The 23,819-nt window shown below is 47.0% G+C and overlaps 3 protein-coding genes and 2 long non-coding RNA genes across 5 annotated transcripts; 3 read left to right on the forward strand and 2 right to left on the reverse strand.

Moving 5' to 3' along the window:
- The first annotated feature begins 1,456 nt into the window (after window positions 1-1,456).
- On the forward strand, window positions 1,457-4,320 carry LOC136462684 (uncharacterized). The gene is made up of 6 exons (XR_010760796.1): window positions 1,457-2,096; window positions 2,797-2,895; window positions 2,979-3,011; window positions 3,106-3,150; window positions 3,402-3,511; window positions 4,027-4,320. It is a non-coding gene; the product is annotated as an uncharacterized lncRNA (long non-coding RNA).
- Window positions 4,321-4,389: 69 nt separating this feature from the next.
- Window positions 4,390-5,491, reverse strand: LOC136462683 (class E vacuolar protein-sorting machinery protein HSE1-like). The gene has a single exon (XM_066461748.1). It carries the CDS (start codon window positions 5,382-5,384, stop codon window positions 4,602-4,604), a length of 783 nt encoding a protein of 260 aa, XP_066317845.1. The 5' UTR covers window positions 5,385-5,491; the 3' UTR covers window positions 4,390-4,601.
- Window positions 5,492-7,217: 1,726 nt separating this feature from the next.
- On the forward strand, window positions 7,218-10,677 carry LOC136462686 (uncharacterized). Its single transcript, XR_010760797.1, has 3 exons — window positions 7,218-7,281; window positions 9,136-9,269; window positions 10,536-10,677. It is a non-coding gene; the product is annotated as an uncharacterized lncRNA (long non-coding RNA).
- Window positions 10,678-11,441: 764 nt separating this feature from the next.
- On the forward strand, window positions 11,442-16,439 carry LOC136466608 (L-aspartate oxidase, chloroplastic-like). Its single transcript, XM_066465067.1, has 8 exons — window positions 11,442-11,872; window positions 12,190-12,354; window positions 12,760-13,114; window positions 13,275-13,517; window positions 14,354-14,410; window positions 14,708-14,788; window positions 14,940-15,001; window positions 15,246-16,439. Exons 2-8 carry the CDS (start codon window positions 12,206-12,208, stop codon window positions 16,261-16,263), a joined length of 1,965 nt encoding a protein of 654 aa, XP_066321164.1. The 5' UTR covers window positions 11,442-11,872; window positions 12,190-12,205; the 3' UTR covers window positions 16,264-16,439.
- Window positions 16,440-16,594: 155 nt separating this feature from the next.
- LOC136466609 (CASP-like protein 4A1) lies at window positions 16,595-23,731 on the reverse strand. The gene is made up of 3 exons (XM_066465068.1): window positions 19,749-23,731; window positions 19,477-19,612; window positions 16,595-16,924 (listed from the first exon to the last, which is right to left on the reverse strand). The coding sequence occupies exons 1-3, from the start codon at window positions 20,426-20,428 to the stop codon at window positions 16,733-16,735; spliced, it is 1,008 nt and encodes a 335-aa protein (XP_066321165.1). The 5' UTR covers window positions 20,429-23,731; the 3' UTR covers window positions 16,595-16,732.
- Between the last annotated feature and the right edge of the window lie 88 nt (window positions 23,732-23,819).

Genomic DNA, 23,819 nt, shown 5'->3' on the forward strand with positions numbered 1-23,819 from the left:
TGAGAAGAAGGCGCGGCCACGGCCGAGTTATAAAGACGAGGGTGTGGGATTGGGGCTGGGCTGTCTGGGCCGGGCCGATTTCAAAGCAAGTAGGAATGCGAGCCGTGGGCCTTCTGAAAAGCCTGGCCCAGTGGTTCTTTTCACTGCTTAGCCCGCCTAGCCAACAGCGTTGATGCCACTAAAAAAAAAGGCAACAGCGTTGACCATAACCTCCTGCGGCTGCTGCAATGCAAGGCCATTCTAGATTTGCAGCACTAATCACCATAGCTTTAGCGCGGTTCACCTCGCCAAATCAAAGAGAAGGGGTATAAAAGCAATACCCGCTTTGTATATAACCGTTCAACTCTGAACCTAATCTACTTGCAGATTAGTAAGGTCAACGTTCTAGAAGACGGCTAGATCAGGAATGGTTCCAATTCCAACCTTAAACTTGTTCTATACTTTTTCTCTCCCTTTCTCTTTTTTTAATGACGAGGAGCGTCTTCGTTGTTAGAAAATATCATCTTTAATCACACTCTTGCCCTGCTTCGAATATTCAACCTCAACTAACTGTTGGTGAAACAAAGCGGAGGTTTTCAACGAAGAAATTCAATTCACAGTACTCTAGTATGTCGCAAAACAACTCTTGACTCAGAAACGCGGTTTACAATATGAAAACACTTTTTTGAACAACGATTGGGAGTGAATTTCGCCAGAGAACAGAGAACGCCTTTGCAAAACACCTGGCATTCGTCACCAACAACACTAGTCAAATGCAGAAAGAACACGTGTGCACACTGCAGACTGCACATGCCTGAAACCGAAACAGGCTGCTACGTGCGTGCGTACGCAAGCATCGGAGAAGCTTCTCCTGATTTGATGCCAAATCGCCGATGCAAGCGGCGACAGTTCAGCTGCTCCAAGCAGCCAGCGTTTGACCCGGGCGACGATGATTAATCGTGGTCGCCGCCAGAATCTCAGAACGATGAACGGTAGCTTATCCCAGAGATAAAGCAGGTCGCTTTAGCTAACCAGCACGGTCGTGGAACTGGTATATATCTCTTCTATATCTGTACAACTAAAACATTGATAACTATTTCGTCCACAGGTGCGACACCAAAGCCGCTCCATGCGATCAAATCAGGAAGGCAACGCACACTCGCTCCATGCGATCAGCTCAATCCCCATAACAGTCGCAGCAAATCAGGAAGGGCAAAAATCAATTCTCTATCTCCATCCCTCAGAACTAAAAAAGACTAAAGAGAAGACACCGTTTTGGTGCGGCAGAAACTTCGCCTCACCTTCACGCCAGTCTCGTGCAACAAATGAAACGGTCGTCGGTCAGCCCTTCCCTTGCGACCCCCCCCCCCCCCCCCGACCCGATCTCCCCCGCCCCCCTCAGGGTCACCGTAGCTCGGTGCGCCGCCGCCGTCGCCAGCACCCGCCCTGCGCCAACATCGTCGTCCGCCTTCCCTGCCCCACGATCCAGCTCGTCGACCCCTCCTCTCCCCCGCGCGCTGACTCCTCTCCCCCACGCCCAGCACCAGGGATTAGGGTTGGAACCCTAACCGCCCCAAGCGCCACTCCTCTCCCCCACATGCGATTCCTCCTCTCCCGCCCCATCCCCAGCAGCGGTCAAGATCCGTGAGGACGAGGAGGCCATGACCCTTCTCTGCCCCCGCCGACGCCGCCTCCGTCGAGGGGCTCGAGGCCACGGCCACATCGCGCGACCTTAGGGACGTGTTGGCCGCCGCCACTGCCGGGCGAGGCCGCGAGGGGCCACCACCGGGCGAGGCAAGAACGCGGTGGGGTGCGCCACCTCTAGGCTAGGCGAGGCTGTGGTGGGGCGTCGTCGTCTGACGAGGCGCGAAGCCGGGCGGGGCCACCTACTCTCCCCAACGGTATCCCGTGGATAGCCCCCGACCACGGACGCTGGCGGGGACCGCGTCTGACGCTGCGAGGATTGCTGGATGCGGTGATGCGTGTCCAGGAGGCGACCATGGGCGGGCTCGGGATGTGGGGGCGCACCCTCGAGATGCGGCAGCGACGCGGGTCCGAGATGCGGCAACTGAATCTGTTCCGTCCCACCTCGCTGCCCTCTCCACACTCATATATAGGTACATCACACCTCCGTCCTAGGCTCTCAGCGTCCCTCCTCTTGCCGGTACTACTACTTTTCTCATCTATTTGTCAGGAACGAGCTTGTACAATTCCTAAGATTTTTGCCTGAATGGTTTCTTGTCCGATTAAAGTATATTTTTTCTATTTGTATAAGTAAACCACTGATCCTTCTTTTTTCTTTACTAAAATCGTTATGACTTGAATAATTTTGATTCGATTGGTATGTGTTGAACTGACACACTATCAATATTCATGCATGTATCTTTGATATCGTTTTGGTATGCCGTAGTCTAACAAAAATCTTGGAGAATTACCAGGCCACCTCTGAAAAGATATTGTAGGATGAGAAACACAAGGTAATATTTGATTTCCAGACAAAATGGGAACCCCCTTTTTAGAGCTTAACTATTATTTATTCAGTTTGCTAGCCTCGGAGAATTAGTTGAACATATTGACTGACTATTTGATGCGCACACATGAACCATTTCAGAGCCTTAGTGTAGAGATTGATCATATAAAGAAAGAGATGCCTGAACTTCAATAAATTGTCTTCATATCAAGTTTAATTTGAAGAGTGTTTGTTGTCTCATAGTAATCTTTTAAGCTAGAATAGGTTGTTTTTTCTTTTTGGAAATTTACTTCTTCAGTTTCATGTTGATATTTATGGAGAATGTGATCTCCTGTGTGATGGTACAGGCACCTGAAGGTGAAGATCTAAACTCCCTGCAACCCAAAGACCTGATCATGATTGAGGAGGCACTTGATAATGGACTGACAAATCTGAATGGAAAATTGGTATCAATCTACTCAATTAGTCGATCTCAATGTGGTTGATGTTGCAGGAATAAATTATGATATTGGTTGTTTTGTTCATGCAGAAGATGGAGCATTGAGAAAGGCGTGTGACAAACGTATGAGCTTAATCGGACTAATGATTCTGTATTATGAATTTTATTTGAGCATATGGTTCTTTTTAATTCTTACTATTTTATTGGTTTATTGTAGAATAAGATGATGAAAGATGAGAGCAAATTGATGGCCTTTAAACTTGTAAGTGTCCTTGCAGGGTTGCATTTTAAAATTGCAATCTTGGTGTAACTTTTTTTTATTAGTTTTGTAAAGTAACTGCAGCAGTTGGTGCTCCATTTTGGTATATGTATCCAATGTACATGAGTAGATTGGCTGAGATGTGCCTTTGCACTAACCTCTATTTCCATTCTTTAGTAATTTGACCATCAATTTGCAAAATTTCTCTAAACAGTTTGTTGTATCTGAAAATAAACAGTTGTGGTCTGTTGCAGGAAGGAGGATCTTGAACTTGTTGATTTGGTTTTGTAGATGGCAAGGAATGAGTAAAAAACAAATGTATACCCTCTCCTGATATAGTCATTATCAGGCCATGTCCCTCCTGGTAAGACTTGCAATATTTTGTGGATTATGAACCAAGGTCGCTTTGGTGATATCTACTTCCAATTGTTAATACTCTGTGTTGTGAGGGTTGTTGAATTTCTGATTTTAATACTATGTGAGGTTTCTTCTTGTATCTTATATTCAATTTAACTACTCCAGGGTAGTAAATATACATAATGTAGAAAGGGATCTTTTCGTGAGTTCTGTCTCCTGTTGGCTAGCATTCCTCATATCTTGTCTAAATAATAGGTCTGTGGCCATGTAAGTTTTGCATCTCTGCTAAGATCGTTCTCATCCTGTAAACAAATCACGTGTACTAAGTCCTAATTATTCAAACAAATATATATCTTTGTCTTAAAAGAATAATTATTGTTCTATGGTCTAATTCTCACTTTTCTTTTAATTTTCTTCAACGTGCGAGTTTTTGAAATCCATGGCATAGTTTCTGTTTCGGTTTTCCCCCACCTTTGTAGTGACCTTAATGAAACCGATACATGATTTATTATTTTCTTTTAGAAACGATAGAGGATTTAGGTGAGGAAGAGAAGGGCCAACATGAAGACTGTGATGTATTCTGTATGCACGAAGGACTCAAAGGCCACATAAGCTCCCGTTGCAATGCAGAGAAAGATCTATAGTTTGTGAGCCTGCAATGTCGTGCTCTTCGTGACTACGTTAATTTCACGAACTTTGTTTTTTGGATTAAATATCATTTTAACGTCGGTATTTAATTTTACAGTATTTTTATCTTATCGTGCGATCCATGTTTTTTTATATAAAAGTTTAGTTGCCCGGTAGCCATGCACAGGAATCAACACATGGATGATGACGGAGTATATTGTATCCGAAGGCCGATGACGAATTCAGATTCAACAACGGCGCGCAATTTTTTTTGTTTTTTCCGGTTTTTGTATTCACAAGATCGATCGGAATGCATGGCGAAAGAACAGGTGACGAAGAAACAAATTGGATGGAATTAATTACAATTAATTAATTAAAAAGGAGTGCTATTTTCTGAATGAAAGAATCTTTTTTTCTTCGGAGACCAGCTTGGTGGTGATCGCCGGCGGCGGGTAGCTAAGTTAATTAAGCTAATAGGGATGGTTCGAGCGGCCGAGCGCATGCGCGGTGGCGAAGAAGCCGACGATGGCGGGGCGGTAGGGGAGGTATGACTGCTGCTGGTGCTGCCTGGGCCTGTCGCCGGCGAGTGTGGCGGCGCCCGGCTTGCCGTAGAAGAGCCTGTGCGCGGTGGCCATGTCCATCTCTGTGGCACCTGCCGCCTTGCCACCCTTCTGCTTCTTGCCCTGCTTCCGGACGGACGGCTTCGACGGCGCCGCGGGGTTGGAGCTGGAACTGGGTTGCAGGAAGACGAACTTCTCCTTGCCGTCGCTATGGGAGCGTCCGCCGCCGCCGGAAACGAGGTCCCGCAAGCGCCAGAAGCGGCGGGCCTCACCGGTGGAGGCGGACTTGGGGAACGGCGGGTCCCGCTCCCGCGACGGCGACCCTGGCGCGGACCGCGGCGCCCACGCGCAGTACGTGTCCGGCGACGGCGGGGCCGTGGACGCCTGCTGCTGCGGGTGGTGGTGGTCGGGCGACGACTCGTCGTGGAGGAGGTGGCGATCGAAGAGCGGGTACGCCGGGACGATGCGGCCGTGCGCGAAGAGGTCGTCGGCCGGCGCGAGCGCGGGGTAGGCGCCGGCGCGCGGCGACAGCGGCGGCGCGAACGCGAACTCGAAGTCGGCGTCATCGGCGTCGGAGAAGGCGAGCGTGGCGGACTCGGCGGATACGGTGGGCGAGGCCGGGGCGTCGCTGAAGCTGAGCACGGAGTCGAGGCGCGGGGCCGGGGGAGGTGGCGCGGCCGCCATTGCGGACATGGGCCGGTGAGGTCGTGAGGCTGCGTGCGCTGGGTGCAAGTGGAGGCGGAGCTACTCCTCGGCTGGGGTGGTGGTCTGGTCTGTGGTCTCTGGTGGTGCCGTGGTGGTGGTGGGCTGAGACGGTTGCGCGGCGGCGTTTATATAATGGGAGGGAATGCGCGTGAGACGAATGGGGGTGAGGCGACGGATCGGGTGACGCGGGGGAGGGAAAAGGGGAGTGGGCCGCAAGCAAAAACGGAACGGAAAGCAGCTAGCTGGTAGCTGCCCGCAACTCATGAGCCGGTAGAGGTAGATCCGTGGTGGTGTGGAGGAAGACGAAGGAGATTTGACGGCGACGTGGACACGGTGACATCCGTCCGAGAACGGCCGGACGGGGACGGTTGCTTGGACGGCAAGGAGAAGCAGCATCTCAACGGTTTCCTTTCGTTTGGCAGGCACTCCACTCCGGCTCCGCGTGTTTTTTCCGGTCTCGTTTCCCCCCACGTGCGCCGCAGCACCCAGGCTTCACGTGTGTGTCATGTGTGACACTCCGCGCGGAAAAATCGTGATGGTGAGAATAAAATCATCATTTCATTAACCGCAAATTTTAGCATGTTCGTTCGGTCATATTTGGCTTATAAACCATGATTTATCAGTCAACGGATATTATTTTTCTCGCACACCAAACCGGTCGACAGTACTTTCAGCCATGGTTTATAAGCCAAACCAGCCCAAACAAACAAGGCGTTTGCTCATAGATAGCTTTTCGTTGTGGTATTTGTCGACGGACATCATTTGATTTTATCTTGTTCCACAAGTCTTATACTCTGTACATATTGTTAGAAGGCTCGATACAATATACACTTTTTTTCACACATCCTACATATTATGCACAATCTTTTCTACTTTTATAAGAAGCTTATATATATATATATATATCTTAGAGCAACTCCAACAGATGCGCTATTCTCGTTATCTAAGCTATTTTAAAGCAAAAATAAGGTTTAATAGGTGTGCTATCTGGTTTTTCTAAAATAGCAGATGGGCTATCCTGGCTCTTGCTCGCCATAGATAGCACGCCGTGCTCGCTGGCTATCCCATCCCGCGCGCGAATTTCTGCTCGCGGCCCTCCCCTTCCCGCACGTAGCAGTACGACCCTCAGCAGCTGCGTGGCCACCAGGCAGGGGCTGGATGCTACTACAGCAAGCCAGCGAATGGCTACGGGACGGGCGGTGGTGGCCAATGGACAGGCATTGCTGGTGGCCAGGTGACGGGCATGCTGGCCAGGGCCCAGGGTACAAGCAAGTAGCAGTACGTCGTTGACGATGCGGCGAGCCTTGAAGCCCTACCCGGCCGTGCGTCTCCAGGCAAAGGATAAAAGGTCGCGATCAGATCTTCAACGAAAAATCATATGACGTATCACTTTTTAAAATGGACGAGTGGAAATATACAAAGGCTGTTGTGGAAATATACCCAGTCTCTTAGAGATACTCTTATATTAAGTTAAATATTTTGGTTTTCCTTAGCGTGATCAATGATTGTGGTCCAAGTTTGGAATCACGTTTTGTTTTGGTCATCCATGGTGTTGCAGCTGCCCTGATCTACTTCCTTGCGATTTCTATCGAATTTTGTTTTGAGCAGCCATGGTATTGCAGCTGCCCGGCCTGAAGTCCATCACAGCGAACAGTTTCGTCCTGATGGGCGGCTGAATCACAAGGAACTACAACAGGTTGGTCGACATACAAAAACTGCTTTATTTAGGTAATGTGTGCCGACTCTTCGATCTGATTAAAGTTTTTTTCCCCCTGTTTTAGGCTGACTATACATGCTCAGGTTTGGAACAACCAGGCCTTCCCATCATTTTCCCTCCTGCAGGTTGTATAATCTTCTACAAATGCTTACATGCTCGCTATTTCAGGTACAGATCCTCAACATAAGGGATTTCATAGGCAATATAACCTATTTCTGCTCAAATCTGTAACTGTCCTTGGCCGATTGTTCTTCAAAAATATTGTCTCCATTGCCCTTTCTTACCACTAGCGATATTATACCATCTTGCTCTATGCAGGTGTAGTTGTGACTGCATCACTATATGCTAGATTTCCAGTATTGATTACAACTAAAGTATGAGCTTTAGGATTCCTGTCGTATTTACTTGCTGTGACCCTATCATGTGATTGCCTATATTGTTGATTCAAACTGCTTGATCCTTCTTATTATGACCACAGAACTATCGCAACATGCACATCTCTGCTATGCTTACCTCCTGGATGCGCACCTGTTTTACTAGGTATATATTATGCGCCCTAATTGGCTAATCGCCATCGTGAAACTTATCCTTTACCTACGTTAGAATTTATAATCATGAATGTACTCTACAGCTTTTTATAGAGGGTTAAGTCCAATTTACACCCTCCAACTTGCAGCAAAGTTTGGATTTCAACCTCGAACTTCAAAACCGGACAACTTTGGCCCTCCAACTCTCGAAAAAGTTCAACTTTCAACCTTGCGGTTTTGCGGATAAACAGTAACTTTTGATATTTTTGGGTGGCGCCGAAATTTTATATTATTTTTTCAAGCATCTTAACGATCTCAAATAAAAAAACTCAAAACTACAAAGTTGTAGATCTCGTCGAGGTCTACAATTTACATATAAAAATTATCTTCATCCGACATAGTATTGAAGGGTTTTCTATTTTTTGAAATTTGAATCTCATCACGCGATAAAATATGGTGCTGAAATTTTATATTGTTTTTTCGAGCATCTTACTGTCCTCAAATGAAAAAACTCAAAACTACAAAGTTGTAGATCTCATCGAGGTATACAATTTACATATAAAAATTATCTTCATCTGACATCGTATTGAAGGGTTTTCTATTTTTTGAAATTTGAGTCTCATCACGCGACAAAATTGTTTCACGCGTGATGAGACTCAAATTTCAAAAAATAGAAAACCCTTCAATACGATGTCGGATGAAGATAATTTTTATATGTAAATTGTAGACCTCGATGAGATCTATAACTTTGTAGTTTTGAGTTTTTTCATTTGAGGAAAGTAAATGCTCGAAAAAATAATATAAAATTTCAGCACCATATTTTATCGCGTGATGAGACTCAAATTTCAAAAAATAGAAAACCCTTCAATACGATGTCGGATAAAGATAATTTTTATATGTAAATTGTAGACCTCGATGAGATCTACAACTTTGTAGTTTTGAGTTTTTTCATTTGAGGAAATTAAGATGCTCGAAAAAATAATATAAAATTCCGATGCTCCTGAAAATATCAAAAGTTACTGTTCACCCGCAAAACCGCCCAGAAGGTTGAAAGTTGAACTTTTTCGAGAGTTGGAGGGCCAGAGTTGTCCGGTTTTGAAGTTTGAGGTTGAAATCCGAACTTTGCTGCAAGTTGGAGGGTGTAAATTGGACTTAACCCTTTTATAGAAGTGGAACTACATCTTGGTGGTATCCATTACTATGTCTCCTAGATCAATTGGCGATTTCTTACTTATCTTTGCAACACCTGCTAAAATTAAGGTGGGAGGACCTCAGTGCTGCAGAGCGGAATGAGGTTGCTAATTTTGACAGTTAATTTGATATCGGCTGTTGCTGGCCCTCATGAGGTGTGGCCCTTGAGGAGTCAAACAACTGCTTTAGTAGCAGAGGTTTACCACTGCACTTTGTTCTTTTCATTTTTAGTCTGTGAAATTCGCTAGGTGTAGGCAGTTACAACTTCAAGTACTCTACCTTAACAAGTACCTTCTCTTTGTAGGTAGTTCAAAGGGAGGGAGTTGATCAGTGAAATACTCTGCTCCCATATATTATTTCTCTCTCTAACAGTGGCCCTATTGAGCTCAAGTTTCCCATCAGCCTTCCAGGTTTAGATCTATTCTACCATCTGATAAGGTAATTTACTTTTGTTTTAATTTATTACCTGTGTTGAGGACTCCACACTAGATTCGTTCTCCGATTTCAAGTTCAAACCATAGTTGTATTTACTTGCTGTTAATGGCCCTGTTCGCTTGTCTTATGAGCCGTACTATTTCAGCGAACGAACAACGTTTTTCTCTCACAACAAATCAGTGAACGATACTTTCAGCCATGACTTTTCAGCAAAGCGAACAGGTAATTAAAACCAGCAACTGCATGGTCCGTGTGAATTGGTACATTTCCTTGAAAACCTAAAATTTATGTTCTACTGTTTCACAGCATCGCTCGCCATGGACACACGAGTTGTCCACCAAACACTGGGCCGGGGATTCAAAACTACAATGTTGGCACCAAATAAATCAATGAGTAAATGATATCTGATGATTCAGAGTTTATTTCTTTCAGCTACTAATAATGCATACAAATATTCATAGACAATTATTTGCTGATGTTGTATTCAGCCAACAGCATGAGCGAGCCTCAGGCTGTTGCATACTCATGTGCTACTTTCTCATCAGCTGTAGGTTGGAAGCCGTCTTCTTCCTTTGCCCGGCAATCATTTATGCGTTCATGATTGATCCCAGTTGTCATTAGCCCTATTCGTTTTGCTGAAAAGTCATGGCTGAAAGTACTGTTTACTGATTTGTTATGAGAGAAAAAATATTGATCGTTCGCTGAAATAGTACGACTCATAAGACAAGCGAACAGATTGTCTGCAAAGAAACACATGATTTGAGTGAAGTGCCAATGTCAATCATGTTTCATATTGCAATATGTGCCGCTGTAGCAACACTATTTTTAGTAGATGAGTTCGTCATGCCATATTACAACTGTAAAGTTGAGGCTTTGTGAATGTCAATATTTAAAGGCATGGAGAGTGATAATCAGGAACATCTTCCCTGTTCTATTAATTTCTCCTCTAACATGGTTCATACCATCCAAATATCTACTCAGACCTTTATTGTATGCCCTCACATGAAAAAAGAATAGCATTGTTAAATTCAGATTTGTTAACACTAGAAAAAGAACGGTCCAAATATGTATCCTTTGCAATTAAGTTTAGATTTATATTCCTAAGCCCGACATTTATGTACATATTCTTCAGTGTGTGCTTCGCAATGTTCGTGCATTCTCATGCTACATTTTCCAATGGTTGCTAGCCCGCGCAACTGCGCGGGGATTCATGCTAGTTCTTAATAAAAATCGAGCCGAGCTCACAACATGTTGTCTCCTTGTTGGCAGGCCCACGGGCTCATCACCCATTGATTGGTTGGGCCGGAAATACGGCAAGCCGGGAAGACGGAGGCCCATGCAAGTTTCGCTTGCTCGCTCCGAGTGGACTCAGTTTTGCTCAAAAAATAGGAGTTAGGACAAGGAGATCTAACCGTCATTTCACGCGTCTCGTGCCATGCCGCCTTCTCGCTGCTCCCATGTGCCACTGTGCCTGAGTGCGAGACAAGGGGTTGGTCGTTGCTGACGACGGATTCATTCATGCTCATGGGGGTTGTTTGGGTTCATTATATTATCAGAAAGTAAAGAGCTAATACTCTCTCCATTTCTAAATTGTAAGTCATTATACCATTTACAGATACATCATTTTTATTACATACCTAGATACATGCCATGTCTAAATAAATCAGAACGGCTTACTATTTAGAACTAGGAATAAGCTGATAGCTGGTTTTTTAGCTAGTTGGATTTCAACATGGGCCATTTGAATCCACCAGCTAATTGGTGTGGTTGGATAGCAGGTTAAAAGTACATATAAATTATTAACACATATTAGCAACTCCAAATGTACTAATCGAACTAATAGTCGGTAGTTCTGACTAATAATTTAGAACGGAGGAAGTAAACATCAACATGTATTCTTATTTGATTTGATGTATGTGAACAAGTTTCAGCAACCAAGTGGGCTTTTTTTTTTTTTGCAAAGGCTGAGGTGTCTACAGTTATCTGTGTGGTTGAAATTTAGAATTCCGAATCCGTCTTGGCCTCGAACCCTTCCTAAATAAAGAAAAAACCAAAAGTCAGCGTAGCAATCCGCCGCCACAACCCCCACGACGGCGGCTGCCCCACCGGCCGCCGTGATTCGCTGGGCCCCGCCGCCTTGGTACGCCGTCCCCAGAATGGGAAAAGCGAGCACGAGCGAGGGCCCACGGCGACGACGCCCAAGATCCGGTGAACCTCCCGGTCCCGTCCATGCGAGAATAGAGAAGGGGGGATGGCACCACGCCCACACGACTACGCGAGCCGAGGTGGCAGCGGCGGCGTCATCGGTCGTCGCCGCCGATGTGGCGCCTCGGGGTGCCAGGAAGTTTCCTTTCTGAGCCAAGCGGGAGCGCCATCAACCGTCTCTCCCAGCTTTTCTTTGGCTGGCTCCACCCTCCTCTCCCCTCTCCCGTGGCTTCTCTCCCTCCGCAATAAACCGGGCGGCCACGCACGCACGCTGCTCGCCTGCGTCCGCTCTTTCGGAGCCCCAAAGGCCGTGACTTCCAGCGCTGCTTCTGGAATTCCCGGGCCTTCTTCTCCTCGCCGTGTCCTTGCCATTGGAGCTAGCGTCTCTTGCACAGAGACAGGTGAGAGTTCAGTCCTCTCCTCCACTCCTCCATGCGGCTTCTCTGTTCTCTTAGTTAAATTTTCTGATCCGATCTCTCGGAAGCTATTTTTTTTATTATATTACTATTTTACTATTTTTGTCGTAGCCGGGGATGATTAGATCTCCTCTTCTTGCCGCCCGGGAACGATCCCACAACCGTCTGCCTCGTTGTTTCCTCGGAATTCTTGCTTCTGCTGCTCCTTGTTCCTCGGGATTATTCTTGCTTTCACTGCCTCCGCTCCGTGAAATCCGAGGTTCTTGATCAATCCCGGTGCTCTGGTCTCGTTGTCTTTGCAGGCCCAAGGAGGCCGCGATGGCGAATCTGACGAACGGCTTTGCGAGCCTCCATTGCGCAGGGGCGATGCATGTGGACAAAGGGCACATGCAAGCTTCGGGACTGCCTTTTCTCTCTTTCAGGGGCGATGCATGTGGACAAAGATGCTCCCAGCTTGATATCTCCAGGTGAAGTTGCTACTGTCAATTGTTCTTCAGTGTCAAATGTTTTGTTTTTCCCCCCAAAAGGACCCCAACTGCTTATTGTAGTTTAATAGCCTGACTTGTTTTTTTTTTTTTTTACCATTTTGAAGTTCTATATATCATTCTAAATCAAGTTGTTCAACTTCCGGGCATTGATTTTCATCGCTTAAAGTTGTTCTCCACATTTATTCTTTACTACTTTTGGAAAAGAAGCCGTATAGGAATTCCAAGCTGACCGAATTTAGCTAAAATAAGGACCAAACATGTAAAGCGTTTTCAGTTAATCGAGTTAGTTATTGCAATTTGCGGCTCTCATGTGACAGCTCCTTCCTGTGGTATCACTGTTGCATTGTTTAGTCTGATGACAGTGTGTTAATTCTGCTTAAACAGACTAGGTAGCGTGCCTCGTTTCATGGGCGCAAAATCTGCTACTGTCTCCCAATATTATGTGAGACACAGAATCAGCGCCATCAGAGCTTCTACTCTTTCCTGCCTGCAAGATGATACCACAAAATTCTTCGATTTTGTGGTTATTGGCAGCGGTGTCGCTGGCCTAAGGTATGCCCTGGAAGTTTCAAAGCATGGCTCTGTTGCTATTATCACCAAGGCAGAGCCTTATGAGAGCAACACAAACTATGCACAAGGTGGTGTTAGCGCCGTTCTATGCCCCTCGGATTCTGTAGAAAGTCACATGGAAGACACAATTGTTGCAGGGGCTTATCTGTGTGACGAAGAGACCGTCAGGGTAAGTGTTAGAATCTGCCATCCTCACAGTAGTTTTTCAATTGCCTTAATGTTATATAGACACATTTTACAGCAAATCATCGCTTGTGAACAAATTCTTCCCTGTACAGTTGTTAATTCATATTTGTTAGCTAATAAATAACCTTTGTGCTGTTTTTCAGGTAGTTTGCACAGAAGGTCCAGAGCGTGTCAAGGAACTAATTGCCATGGGTGCCTCATTCGACCATGGTGAAGACGGTAGGCTGCATCTTGCAAGGGAAGGTGGACATTCTCACAACAGAATTGTCCATTCTGCTGATATGACTGGAAGAGAGATTGAAAGAGCACTACTTCAAGCAGTTGACAATGATGATAACATATCTTTGTTTGGTCATCACTTTGCCATTGATCTATTGACATGCCAGGTTGGTATATACTCTTCTTATGCCAGTCATTGATCTCTAGTTTATTTGGCGGATAATACTTCCATTGGGTGTGTTCTCGCATGTGTTTTTTTTCTTTCCTTCTGTTACTTTTGGATGCTGCCTTCTATATAGTTGTGTGCATGTTGTTTTCCTGATTTCCTTCATCAACATATATATTGGTACCTGGCAACTAGCCTTGGACTACACGAAAACTTTTTGCGAACTGGTGATTGGCCAGATTAATGATTTCCTTTTGTCATCTGACTTTACAGATGAACAAAATAACAGAACTTTTTAGAAACAACCAGAATAGTGGAACTTTGTTATAGTTAATGGTCCTAGGCTTAAAGCAGTCTAGAGTATAAAAAAAGTTTCAGAACATGGTTGTTGAAGTGCTCACTTTTCAGGAAACAGTGCAGGAAGCGACAAGGCCAAGAGATCGGATCTTAATGGCCTGCTATTGTCGCCTTTCGATCCACATGTTTGTCGATACTGACCTCTTAAACGCAACCTTAAAATGTCGTACTCGGTGGTGATTAACTTGCAATTTGCCTCTTCCATCTGATTTCCCCATTTCTGTTCTCAGATTTACACTCAAATTTGACACATTGTCCTTGTTTTTGCTCAATTTCCCAACTTTCAATGCTTTTGCTGAATTAAACTTTCATGACCTCTTTACATGTTCTTTTTATGGAAACAAAGCCAATTACAATTATGTTCTACAGGTGGAAATATGTGCTGTGCTATGACATGCCTAATTTGCTCCTCGAATTGTAAATTTTCCACTTAAAGTGTTTTTACACACATGACGAGTAATATTAACTGTTCTGTTGCAGAAAAATGGTGAAATCTATTGCTATGGAGTGGATTCGATAGACATTGAAACTCAGAAGGTATATCTTTTAGTTTTCTTACATTATTACAAGTGTGAAGGGCGGGCCTGGTGCAAGCGGTAGAGTCTTACCGCCTGTGACCGGAAGGACCCGGGTTCAAGTCGCGGTCTCCTCGCATTGCACAGGCGAGGGTAAGGCTTGCCACTGACACCCTTTCCCAGACCCCGCACAGATCGGGAGCTCTCTGCACTGGAGTACATTATTACAAGTGTGCCTCATTTCCTCTTGTGTCATTTGTCATTTCAGTAATAAACTTTTAGCACCACTCTTGTCAAAAACTGTTCTTATGTCATCCAGGTAGTCCGTTTCATCTCGAAAGTGACATTGCTTGCATCAGGAGGAGTTGGCCATATATATCCCACAACCACCAATCCACTGGTATTTTTCAGGATACTGCACTCTTTAATATCTTTTATTTAAGCCATCGTCTGTCATTATCTTTCTGTTATCTATTCTGCTAAGCCAGCATGCTTTTCCAATAGTACAATTATTAGTAGGTGAACTGATTCCTTGAAATTCGATGTTTCAGGTAGCTACTGGGGATGGAATTGCGATGTCTCATCGTGCTCAGGCTGTAATATCCAATATGGAGTGAGTTTCTGTTGCCCTGAGATATCCTCATCCCTTTTGTTCTCAATAAAAAATATGTTAAAATTTGTAGCCATCCCTATTATTCTCTAGTTAAAATTTATACAACAGGATTTTGTTTGTTTGTAGCAGTAGGTACCTTGCGAATCTGTACCCCTTAAATTGTTCCTAATTCAGTTTTTCTTCTACTTATTATATCACCAGTGTCCATACCATGACTAAAAATGTCTCTACTTTGCATTGTCAGGTTTGTGCAGTTCCATCCAACCGCACTTTCAGACGAGGGCCTGCCAATCAAGCCAAAGACAAGAAGAGAGAATGCATTCCTCATAACGGAAGCGGTCAGAGGAGACGGAGGAATTCTTTACAATCAGTCCATGGAGAGATTCATGCCGATGTACGATGATCGCGCCGAGTTGGCGCCGAGAGACGTGGTTGCGAGGAGCATAGATGACCAGCTGAAGAAACGAGGCGAGAACTACGTCCTCCTGGACATCAGCCACAAACCGAGAGAGAAGGTTCTTGCTCATTTCCCAAACATCGCCGCCGAGTGCCTGCGGTACGGCCTGGACATCACCCGGCAGCCCATCCCGGTGGTCCCGGTGGCACACTACATGTGCGGCGGCGTCCGGGCCGGGCTTCAGGGGGAGACCAACGTGAAGGGCCTGTACGTCGCCGGCGAGGTCGCGTGCACGGGGCTGCACGGCGCGAACCGGCTGGCGAGCAACTCGCTGCTGGAGGCGCTGGTGTTTGCCAGGAGGGCGGTGCAGCCGTCCATCGACCACATGTTGGACGCTGACGGCGACGCTTCCCTGGCGGCGAGGTGGGCGTGGCCGATGCTGCCGTGGTCGTCGCTGGGTGATGGCGCGCTGGCGGACATCGTGGAGCGGACGAGGCAGGCCAGGACGGAGCTGCAGTCGGTGATGTGGGAGTACGTCGGCATCGTGCGGTCGACGGGGCGGCTGAAGCAGGCCGAGTGGAAGATCGGCGACCTGGAGTCGGAGTGGGAGGAGTTTTTGTTCCGGCGGGGGTGGAAGCCGACCATGGTGGGCATCGAGGCCTGCGAGATGCGCAACCTCTTCTGCTGCGCCAAGCTCGTCGTCAAGAGCGCGCTGGCCAGGCGCGAGAGCCGCGGCCTGCACTTCACCGAGGACTTCCCGTACCTGGAGGAGAGCAGGAGGAAGCCCACTGTCATCTTCCCGGCCGCCGTGCAGGAGCTCACATGGAGCTCCAAGCCGTTGCAGAGGCATCTGCAGTGCAAGTAGACGGCATGCAGTTCATCGAGCTGGGGCTTGGGATTCGTTAGCTTATAAGAACTGGGCTGAATTTGCCCTCTTTCAGTCGACAGCATACACAAAATCCCGTGAAACTGGAAATGTTGATTCAACAGTTAGGCTGAAGTAGCCTGCATATCTTTGGCATTCTTGCCAGTTCCAGCTGTTGCAACTTGTAAAAGGTGGTGTTGGAGCTGCATTATGATTTATGAACCTTGATGCGTAGTATAGGTTACCAATTGATTACCTTAGTGTTGATGTAATGCAATAAAATTACTTTGATTCAGAGTCACTAGAACTTTTGAATTTCGTTGCCCTTCATTATGTAGATATATTATTGCTAGAAGTTTAGAGTTCCCATCACATATATATATACATGTACAAGTACAACACAATGTGAAGTCTGCACTGAAAACTTTGTCCAGTAATAGAAGGGCAACAAGAAGTTGACAAGGAACAGCTACACGTCTCGGCGGAACAGATTGTATGCGGAGATGAGGGAGCAGATGGCGAAAACCGCGAATGCCAGGAAAGATATGGTGATGGAGCCATTCGCCATGCTCGGGAAGGGATCGCTCCCCCAGTTGTCGATCAAATCACTTACTCGAGCAGTTGCTGACGACGATGACGATATCAGAAGGTACGCTAACACCTGAAATAACAAAAAAAGAAATCAGCATCGGCATCCACTTGCTGAGATTGAATTGAAAAGCAGAAAACATCAAGAAAGCAAGCTCATCTCTGGGAATTGTGGGTCTACATTGGCATACTATCCTAGAGTTCTCTATTCATATAGTTGGGGGAGAAGGGGGGAGAAACGGAGCGATTCCAATGCACAGTTTTGGTAAAATTTGACCAATGGTGATTTTACTCCAGTGTCCAGTGTTATCAAGTCATCTAGTTGATTCTATTCGGCAAGGGACCGACTAGGCGACTAGTTGCAATAAGTCATCAACCAGAGTGACTAGTCAAACCTAGTCGCCCCTATATGTCAGGACTAATATATATCATATACTATGTACACAAGTGCGGAACCAAATCTACAAAAGTGCAGCAGGCAAGCCACAAGCCAGCACCCACCAGTAGCAGTAGACATAAACATCAGTAAATGGCAGACAAGCAGAGCAAAGAGCAATTCCTACACTGCTACTGCAGCAGTCAATTTTCAGGAATAAGATCTCAAGAAAATGGAGGAGGAATGGAGATCGGAGGAGAAGCTCATCTTCGCAGACCGGCAGCAACTAGGATGAGAAGGGTTACAAATTGGGCCAAAACAAAATTAAGCTCAAGTGGCCCAAGCCAGCCTAGATACACATACACCCGATGTCTCAGCTGCCCAGCAATTGCATTATGTTTCTGGTCGTTCACCCCCTAGTCGACGACTAATCACACGGCCAGACAACTAATCGGTCTAATCGGGTCGTAGCTCCTAGTCGAGTCCAGAGTAGCGATTAGGACGACTAATCATGATTAATTGGACGACTTAATAACAATGCCAGTGTCAACCTTGAAACTAATGTGATTGTGGCCTTGTGGGATAGTTGATGAAGTTGGCCATCTAAACTATCTATCTAACCCTTCACTAAAGTCAATTCTGGCACTAGCTATCACATGCTCAGGGAGAATCGAGATGTCTCACCTCAAATGTAAGCAACAAGGAGGCAGTCTCAAGTTTGTGTAACTGACAAAATAAGAAGTAAAATTGACACTAGTACAGTGACATCACAATAAAGGTGCTACACACCAACATTATGGTCTTGTAACTCTTCAGTTCAGATAAGAAACCAGGGAGGGTTCATAAAAGAAACCAGGAAGGGGACAGCTAATGATCCTGCAATTCTATGCACTTGAGCACATAATCATTGTGAAATAATTTCGGTTTGCTTGAGGACATATTAACTATAAGCAAGCTCATCAATTGCTCATTCACTCGGTTTACATGTGAACACGGATGCAGTGAACGTGAAAATGAATATGTCGAACATCGCAATGATCTTGCTGATACTCATGTATAAAGTAACTGGAGTAGTCAGGGATGCAAAGTAGTATGCAGCAACCAATCAGCTAGGTTTTATTTCCACGCTGATGTTGAGTATTCTCTACTCAACTTCAAATAAATAGCTATTAACAGCCATAACAAATCATCAATCAACAACAACAACAACAACAAAGCCTTTAAGTTCCAAACAAGTTGGGGTAGGCTAGACTTGAAACCCAACAGAAGCAATCAAGGTTCAGGCACGTGAATAGCTGTTTTCCAAGCACTCCTATCTAAGGCTAAGTCTTTGGGTATATTCCATCCTTTCAAGTCTCCTTTTATTGTCTCTACCCAAGTCAACTTCGGTCTTCCTCTGCCTCTCTTCACGTTACTATCCTGACTTAGGATTCCACTACGCACCGGTGCCTCTGGAGGTCTCCGTTGGACATGTCCAAACCATCTCAACCGGTGTCGGACAAGCTTTTCTTCAATTGGTGCTACCCCTAATCTATCACATATATTATCATTCCGAACTCGATCCCTTCTTGTATGACTGCAAATCCAACGCAACATACGTATTTCCGCGACACTTATCCGTTGAATATGTCGTCTTTTCGTAGGCCAACATTCTGCACCATACAACATAGCAAGTCTAATCGCTGTCCTATAAAACTTACCTTTTAGCTTCTGTGGTACCCTTTTGTCACATAGGACACCAGATGCTTGGCGCCACTTCATCCATCCTGCTTTGATTTTATGGCTAACATCTTCATCAATATCCCCATAATTCATCAATCAGCTAGGTTTTATTTCCACGCTGATGTTGAGTATTCTCTACTCAACTTCAAATAAGTAGCTATTAACAGCCATAACAATTCATCGCAAATTTGGATGGGTGATGCAAAGTTTAGCACGGGAAAGGACAATCAAAATGCAGACATTTGGGGTGCATACCAAGACGGCAATGATCTAACCATGCTGACTGCGACTGAGGCACCAAATGGAGCATAAAGTAACTACAGAGTATATCACTACTTCACTAGTCACAAGTAAGACATCTTCATCAGGTTAAAAAGCTTATACTTTGCTTCGGCAAGATGATTTCATACTGATTCCTCTTCCTCCGCAAAATAATAATCAGGAGGACAGGACAAGCAGTTGCACAGCCCTAAACAAGCCTAGGAAAAGCGAGCGGTAAAGGCGACACGAGGCAGGCACAAACAAACCTGATCCATGGTGAAGTCGAAGAGATCACGCTTCGGATGAGGAATCAACTGCTTGTTCCTCCTCATGAACTCGGCGAGCGCGACGAACTGGAACACCGAGTAGAGGAAGCCGATCACGTTGACGGCCTCCGAGTACCTACGCACGCAGCAGAATGAATGTCTGACGCGTAAACGGAATCGCCAACACAAGCTATATAGAAATACTAGAACCCTAACATGCGAGTAAACGGAATCAAGGCGAATTTATTTTGGGTGTGCGTGGGGGGGCGTACCGGAACTGGGTGTAGTTGCTGTAGGAGTCGCGGGCCCAGCCCTTGCGAGTGTCGGCGGCGAGCACGGCGAGCGCGGCGAGGCAGAGCGCCGCGGCGGCGCCCCTGGCCAGCAGCGCGGTGCGCTGCATCGCGGCGGCCCGGCGCTTCCGCGACACGATGTTGGGCACGACCTGGTCGGCCGACCTGAACTGCACATGAGGCGACGGGGCCTGTGGAGCCGGAGCCGGGGCGGTAGGGGGAACCTGAGCCGGAGCCGGGGCGGGAGGGGTAGCCGGAGGCAGAGCCGGGGCGGGCGCGGGCGGGGGCGGCGGCGGGGCCTCCACGGGCTGCTGGCGCCGTGGCGGCGTCGGATCGGGGCGAGCGTGACGCGGCGTTGCCGCGGTGAGGGTGCGGCCGCCGTTCCACGAGTACCACCCCGCGGAGCCGCCGCCGCCGGGGTTCGGGTCGGCAGTGTGCGACGTGGCGCGCGGCGGCACGTACTTGGCGGCGGCGGCGTGGTGCGTGGAGGCGACGACGACGAGCTCGACGTCGTCCGGGGACGCGGCGCCGGCGGTGGGGAGCTTCTCCACGTCGCCCGGCCACTCGCCGCTACCCGTCCCCTCGCGCGTCGGCGAGGGGGCGCGCGACGGCGAAGGCGACGGGGTGGCCTGCTGCTGCGCCTGCGCTGCCTGGAGCGCCATGTGGGTGGAGGGAGGGGAGTTCGCACTTGGGAGTGGGGTTTCTTTCTTGCTCGGGTCCAGAAATAATCGAGGGACTCACTGGTACAAGAGTCGTTGGTCGGGGCCTGCTTTCGACGACCGGCCCTGTTCGCTTCTGGCATAGCACGGCTCACGAGACAAGCGAACAGCGCCCAGGTTTGCAAGCCTGCCTCCGAATTGCAGATCACTCGTTGCAGTAGCAGCACGCAGGTGTGCCGTGGTGGTGGCCTCGTTTAGTTCAAAAAGTTTTTCAAAAAAGTGCTATAGTATTTACCCTATTAAATTTTACGATACGTGCATGAAGCATTAAATGTAGACGAAAAAAACTAATTGCACAGTTTAGTTGGAAATCGCGAGACAACGTTTTGAGCCTAATTAGTCCATGATTAAATACTAATTGTCAAATAAAAACGAAAATGCTACAGTAGCTAAATTCTCAAATTTCACCCAACTGCCACCGGGGGTAGCTAGTGCGGCCGTGGATTCCTTTCTCCAGCCGGTGGTGCTTCCCTTGTCATCCAATCCAACTTTGCGTCGCGTCTCCTTCCTCCAGTCCTCTCTCCTTTTATTTCCAGATTGCTGGCCAGGTGTGCAGATGTGCTTTGCATTTGGGGCTTGGTTGGTTGATGCCCTCTGCTTCCTCCTCTCACCTGGTCAGTAGTCACCTTAACGCGTACACTTGCTACTGAGTACTGGCACAAAGTGGCAGGGGTGCACCGCAAAATTCCAAAGTTGAGGTCACTTTGATACTGGGCAAATATGCTCGTAAAGTTGTAATAGCTACAGTTTCAACATTCAAGTCCCCTACTAATTTCTCTCCGCTGCCAGTACCTTTTTCCTTTTTTTGAAATGCACCGAGTTCCAGTCCGCCTATGGGCCTTTAGAACGTGTGATTTTTTGTTCTGTTTCCTACTTTTATTTTGTAAAAATACACCGATTCACGTTAAGAAATTCATGCCTTCTAAAGGACTCTATTCTCTTTGCATCGGTGCTTCAGGACCAGTGTGGTAAGAGTGTAAGACACTGAAGCAGCCCAAATGAAACGTGCAGTCGGGCTGGACCGTACCGGATCGGATGGCTGAGAAGAGATCAAGCATGATCACGGCCCACCAAATTGTCAGCTTGGGCTGCCCAGTTGAGTTGACAGCCGGCATTTGCTCAAAAAGTCTGATTTTCATCATGAAGATTGAAGATCTACGTCCATTGCATGCTACTTTAACGACGCACGCACCGGATGAATAGGTAGCTAGCCAAGATGTGAGCATGCTCGGTCACACAGATGCGCGAGACACGTAGGGCCGGTCCCGTTGTGCGCTTCCACTGCATGGTCTGTCTATATACATGCACGCAGCAGCCTCCTCGCCGGCCAGCCGCGGCCACTGCCACGCCACGAGGTCGATCACTCTCATTCTGCCAACCAAGCCACACGAACACGAGAACCGGTCCATCCACCTCGACCATCGATCTCGACCCTCATCGCCGGCGGCGCCCAGCACGCAGCCACCTCCGATCCGACCCTTTACTTGGATCGACCACCCAGCCGGCCCATCCCATCATATCGTCGCTCGCTCGTTCGATCGCCATGGCAGCAGCTTCGTCGTCGTCTCTGTGCGTCCCGGCGCCGCAGCGGTTGGCCGTCGTCGTCGCAATCCTCCTCGTCCTCGTGCTCCTCCGCACGCCGTGCGGCGGCGCCAGCAGGCCAGTGCGCGAGGAGACGAGTAACGGTGGTGTAGCTACTGTTGCGCGGGTGCGGGCGCTCGACGGCGGTCACCACCGGGCGACGGACAGCGTGGCCACGGCCACGGGGGCGGCGCGCCGGGCGACGACGGTCGGCGGCGGCGCTCCCACCCCGCCGTCCGGCCCGTCGCAGAACCACAACTGAGCATGCAGTGCTCCTCGTACAGCGTGCGCGTGCGGTCGGAGCTCAGCTCGCCGCCGCGCCGATCATCAAGATTCCCGGCCGGCTGTCCGGCCTGGAGCATTAAAAAAATACTGTCTCGTTCATCCTTTTCTTAACTCATGTGGCAGTGTTTAAATTAGTTTACAAAAATTATTATAGATAAGGGCTGCTGTATTTGATTTGGCTAAATTTTGTTTCATCTTATCGTGACAATGTTTCTTCTCCTTCTGTGTGATTTTTTTTCTCTGCAAATAAACTTTGTTTTGAAATGGTCTGTAAATAAACTTAGGCTCTCGTCACATTGCACTTGGTGGAGTTGTTCGGTTTGTGCCATGCTACTACAGACAGCAGCTGACCGTGTCTCAACTCATGCTGTGCTACTGATGAAACCTATCCGGCAAAAGTGCACAACCGTGTTGGTGTGCCAGTGGCCACTGGCCAGGCATTGTTTGTGACACTGACACAGTTCACCTGCCCCCACTTGGGGCTCACCAGTACTAGTGTACGTACATGCGTTGCATTCATCAGCTGACCATTTCCCGAACTGAAAATCCTGCAGCTGTCATGGCACTTCCAAGGTTCATCGCCTCGGCATGACATTTTACGAGCAGTTCGGAAACCATTTTCGATCGCTGCGGCTGCACCTGCCTCTCACAGATTTACTGTGGTAGCAGCAGTAGCAGCTGCAGCTGCAGCAGTATAGATGTAGCACCACAGCAAAGATTTATTATAGTTCTTATCGATCAGGAAATTTTGCGGAACCAAGGAGAGTGCGGTTAACAGATCTGCCAGAATCTAGCAGTTGAATCTCAAAACTTAACAGTACACCAGTCTAATTCTAGACATAGCTTTTATTATGTATCTAGACATAGCACATATAGCAAAAACAATGTAGGCCCTGTTCGTTTGAACTTATCAGCCTGATTTATCAGTTATGGTACAGTGTTTTTCTCTCAGAAGAAATCAGCGAACGGTACTTTTCAGCCTTGCTTATCAGATGTACATAGAAAAACTAGAGTGGCTTATAATTTGGAACGCAGAGAGTACTTGTATAATAGACATTGCTAACAGTTTCAAAAGTTCATTCAGAAACACACCAGGCTCTCAAATAATGCTTGCATTATAATAGATGGTGTTAGACGTTTCAGTTGTATATTTAATAAATGTTGCAGTGCCGGGGGGGAAAGTGTTTAGAAACAAGAATTGAGAACATACAAAGTAATTCTAAGATTGTACTCCCTCCATCCCAAATTGTAAGTCATTCCAAGAATCTTGGAGAGTCAAAGCTTCTCAAGTTTGACCAAAATTATAAAAAAAATTACAAAGATTTATGACATCAAATAGGTATACTATAGAAATATAATTAACAAAGAATCTATTGGTACTTAGTTGGTATCATAAATGTTATTATCTTATTATATAAACTTGGTCAAACTTGAGATGCTTTGACTCTCCAAGATTCTTAGAATGACT

This window comes from Miscanthus floridulus, chromosome 7, assembly GCF_019320115.1.
Source record: "Miscanthus floridulus cultivar M001 chromosome 7, ASM1932011v1, whole genome shotgun sequence".
NCBI classification, from domain to species: Eukaryota; Viridiplantae; Streptophyta; class Magnoliopsida; order Poales; family Poaceae; genus Miscanthus; species Miscanthus floridulus.

Coding starts and splice junctions, on each gene's coding strand:
- LOC136462683 (XM_066461748.1), bottom strand. CDS start 5,384: ATGTCCGCAATGGCGGCCGCGCCACCTCCCCCGGCCCCGCGCCTCGAC.
- LOC136466608 (XM_066465067.1), top strand. CDS start 12,206: ATGGCGAATCTGACGAACGGCTTTGCGAGCCTCCATTGCGCAGGGGCG. Junction 12,355..12,759: donor TCCCAGCTTGATATCTCCAG/GTGAAGTTGCTA, acceptor CTGCTTAAACAG/ACTAGGTAGCGTGCCTCGTT. Junction 15,002..15,245: donor GCTGTAATATCCAATATGGA/GTGAGTTTCTGT, acceptor TTGCATTGTCAG/GTTTGTGCAGTTCCATCCAA.
- LOC136466609 (XM_066465068.1), bottom strand. CDS start 20,428: ATGGCGCTCCAGGCAGCGCAGGCGCAGCAGCAGGCCACCCCGTCGCCT. Junction 19,613..19,748: donor AGCAACTACACCCAGTTCCG/GTACGCCCCCCC, acceptor CTGCGTGCGTAG/GTACTCGGAGGCCGTCAACG. Junction 16,925..19,476: donor TCGACTTCACCATGGATCAG/GTTTGTTTGTGC, acceptor TTGTTATTTCAG/GTGTTAGCGTACCTTCTGAT.